General features: G+C 30.6%; 1 protein-coding gene across 1 annotated transcript; it reads right to left on the bottom strand.

The window, feature by feature from the left end:
- Positions 1 to 226: 226 nt before the first annotated feature.
- LOC110034761 lies at positions 227 to 826 on the bottom strand (the record flags this gene model as incomplete). The annotated part of the gene is given in 2 exon segments (XM_020739005.1): positions 227 to 715; positions 798 to 826. Coding segments are annotated over 2 exon segments (99 nt in total), but the record flags the coding sequence as incomplete, so codon positions are not given.
- Between the last annotated feature and the right edge of the window lie 192 nt (positions 827 to 1,018).

The following is a 1,018-nucleotide window of genomic DNA, read 5'->3' as shown; positions in this document are numbered from 1 at the left end:
TATTAAATAATAAGAAATATGATCAGTCACTTTTTGCAATTTCTGTAGAGCACTTTTATAATTATTATGAATCTCTTTGGTTATAAGTTGATGATTAATTATTATGAATCTCTTTTGATAATGTTAGTAAAAGTATCACCTATTTAAAGGAGAAATTATTTGATTTATTTTCTCTGTATATTTAATGATCAATTCTTTATTCATAAATAAAATTAAATATGTACCCATCACCAAGTGAAAAAGTGGGTTACAGATCGCCTACCCATCTCAACTTAATGTTACATTCAAAACAAACAGACTCAAGTTTTGTAAGAATCAATGACCACTCAATTCACTTGTTTAACATTGGCTTCTTTTGCTGCAATCTTCTACATGATTTTCTTCTGATGACAGCTTTGCCGACTTACTATCTTCTTATGTGGTTTTGGTGAGCTTCTGTTTGCCCACACAAATTCTAATATTTAGTTATTTCTTCTGATCGTTTTGCTATGGTTTAAAAGAATATTTAGATACAAACTCTTCCACTTTCCCGAAGGACTTTAAAAAAAAAAATCCTATTTACACATTTACAGCAAACATGCAGAATAAATACAGTTAATAAAAAGTAAAGAGGATGTGTTAATACTTGTTTTGTGAGCTGTGTTGTCATCTCATGTCTCTTTGCTTAACGGAGGTTCTCCTCCTATACGCCTTCTCTTTCGGTCTAAAGCTCTGCCTGCAATAATTCAGATTTACATGATGAGTAGGTAGATTTCTAGTTATCCAAAGGATTAAAATAGATTGTTTAAATAACATACTTCGGTGTAGACTTGCTGCTTCCAGTCGCCTGCATCAAGAGAATAATAAGTTTATAAAATAAAATAACACAACTAAAAGACATTAAAAAATTATTGACAATTAAATCAGCTTTGTTGGTAAATTGAGCTTAGATTGAGGATGGCTCAAGTTTGAGTCATGGTCATGTGCATGAAGATGAAAGCTGATTCTTTGATCCTAACTTAAAGAAGAAAAAACTATA

Source organism: Phalaenopsis equestris, unplaced genomic scaffold, assembly GCF_001263595.1.
Source record: "Phalaenopsis equestris unplaced genomic scaffold, ASM126359v1 Scaffold193143, whole genome shotgun sequence".
Classification (NCBI taxonomy): domain Eukaryota; kingdom Viridiplantae; phylum Streptophyta; class Magnoliopsida; order Asparagales; family Orchidaceae; genus Phalaenopsis; species Phalaenopsis equestris.
The sequence above is the reverse complement of the archived record's forward strand: the minus strand, read 5'-3'. Positions and strand labels throughout refer to the sequence as shown.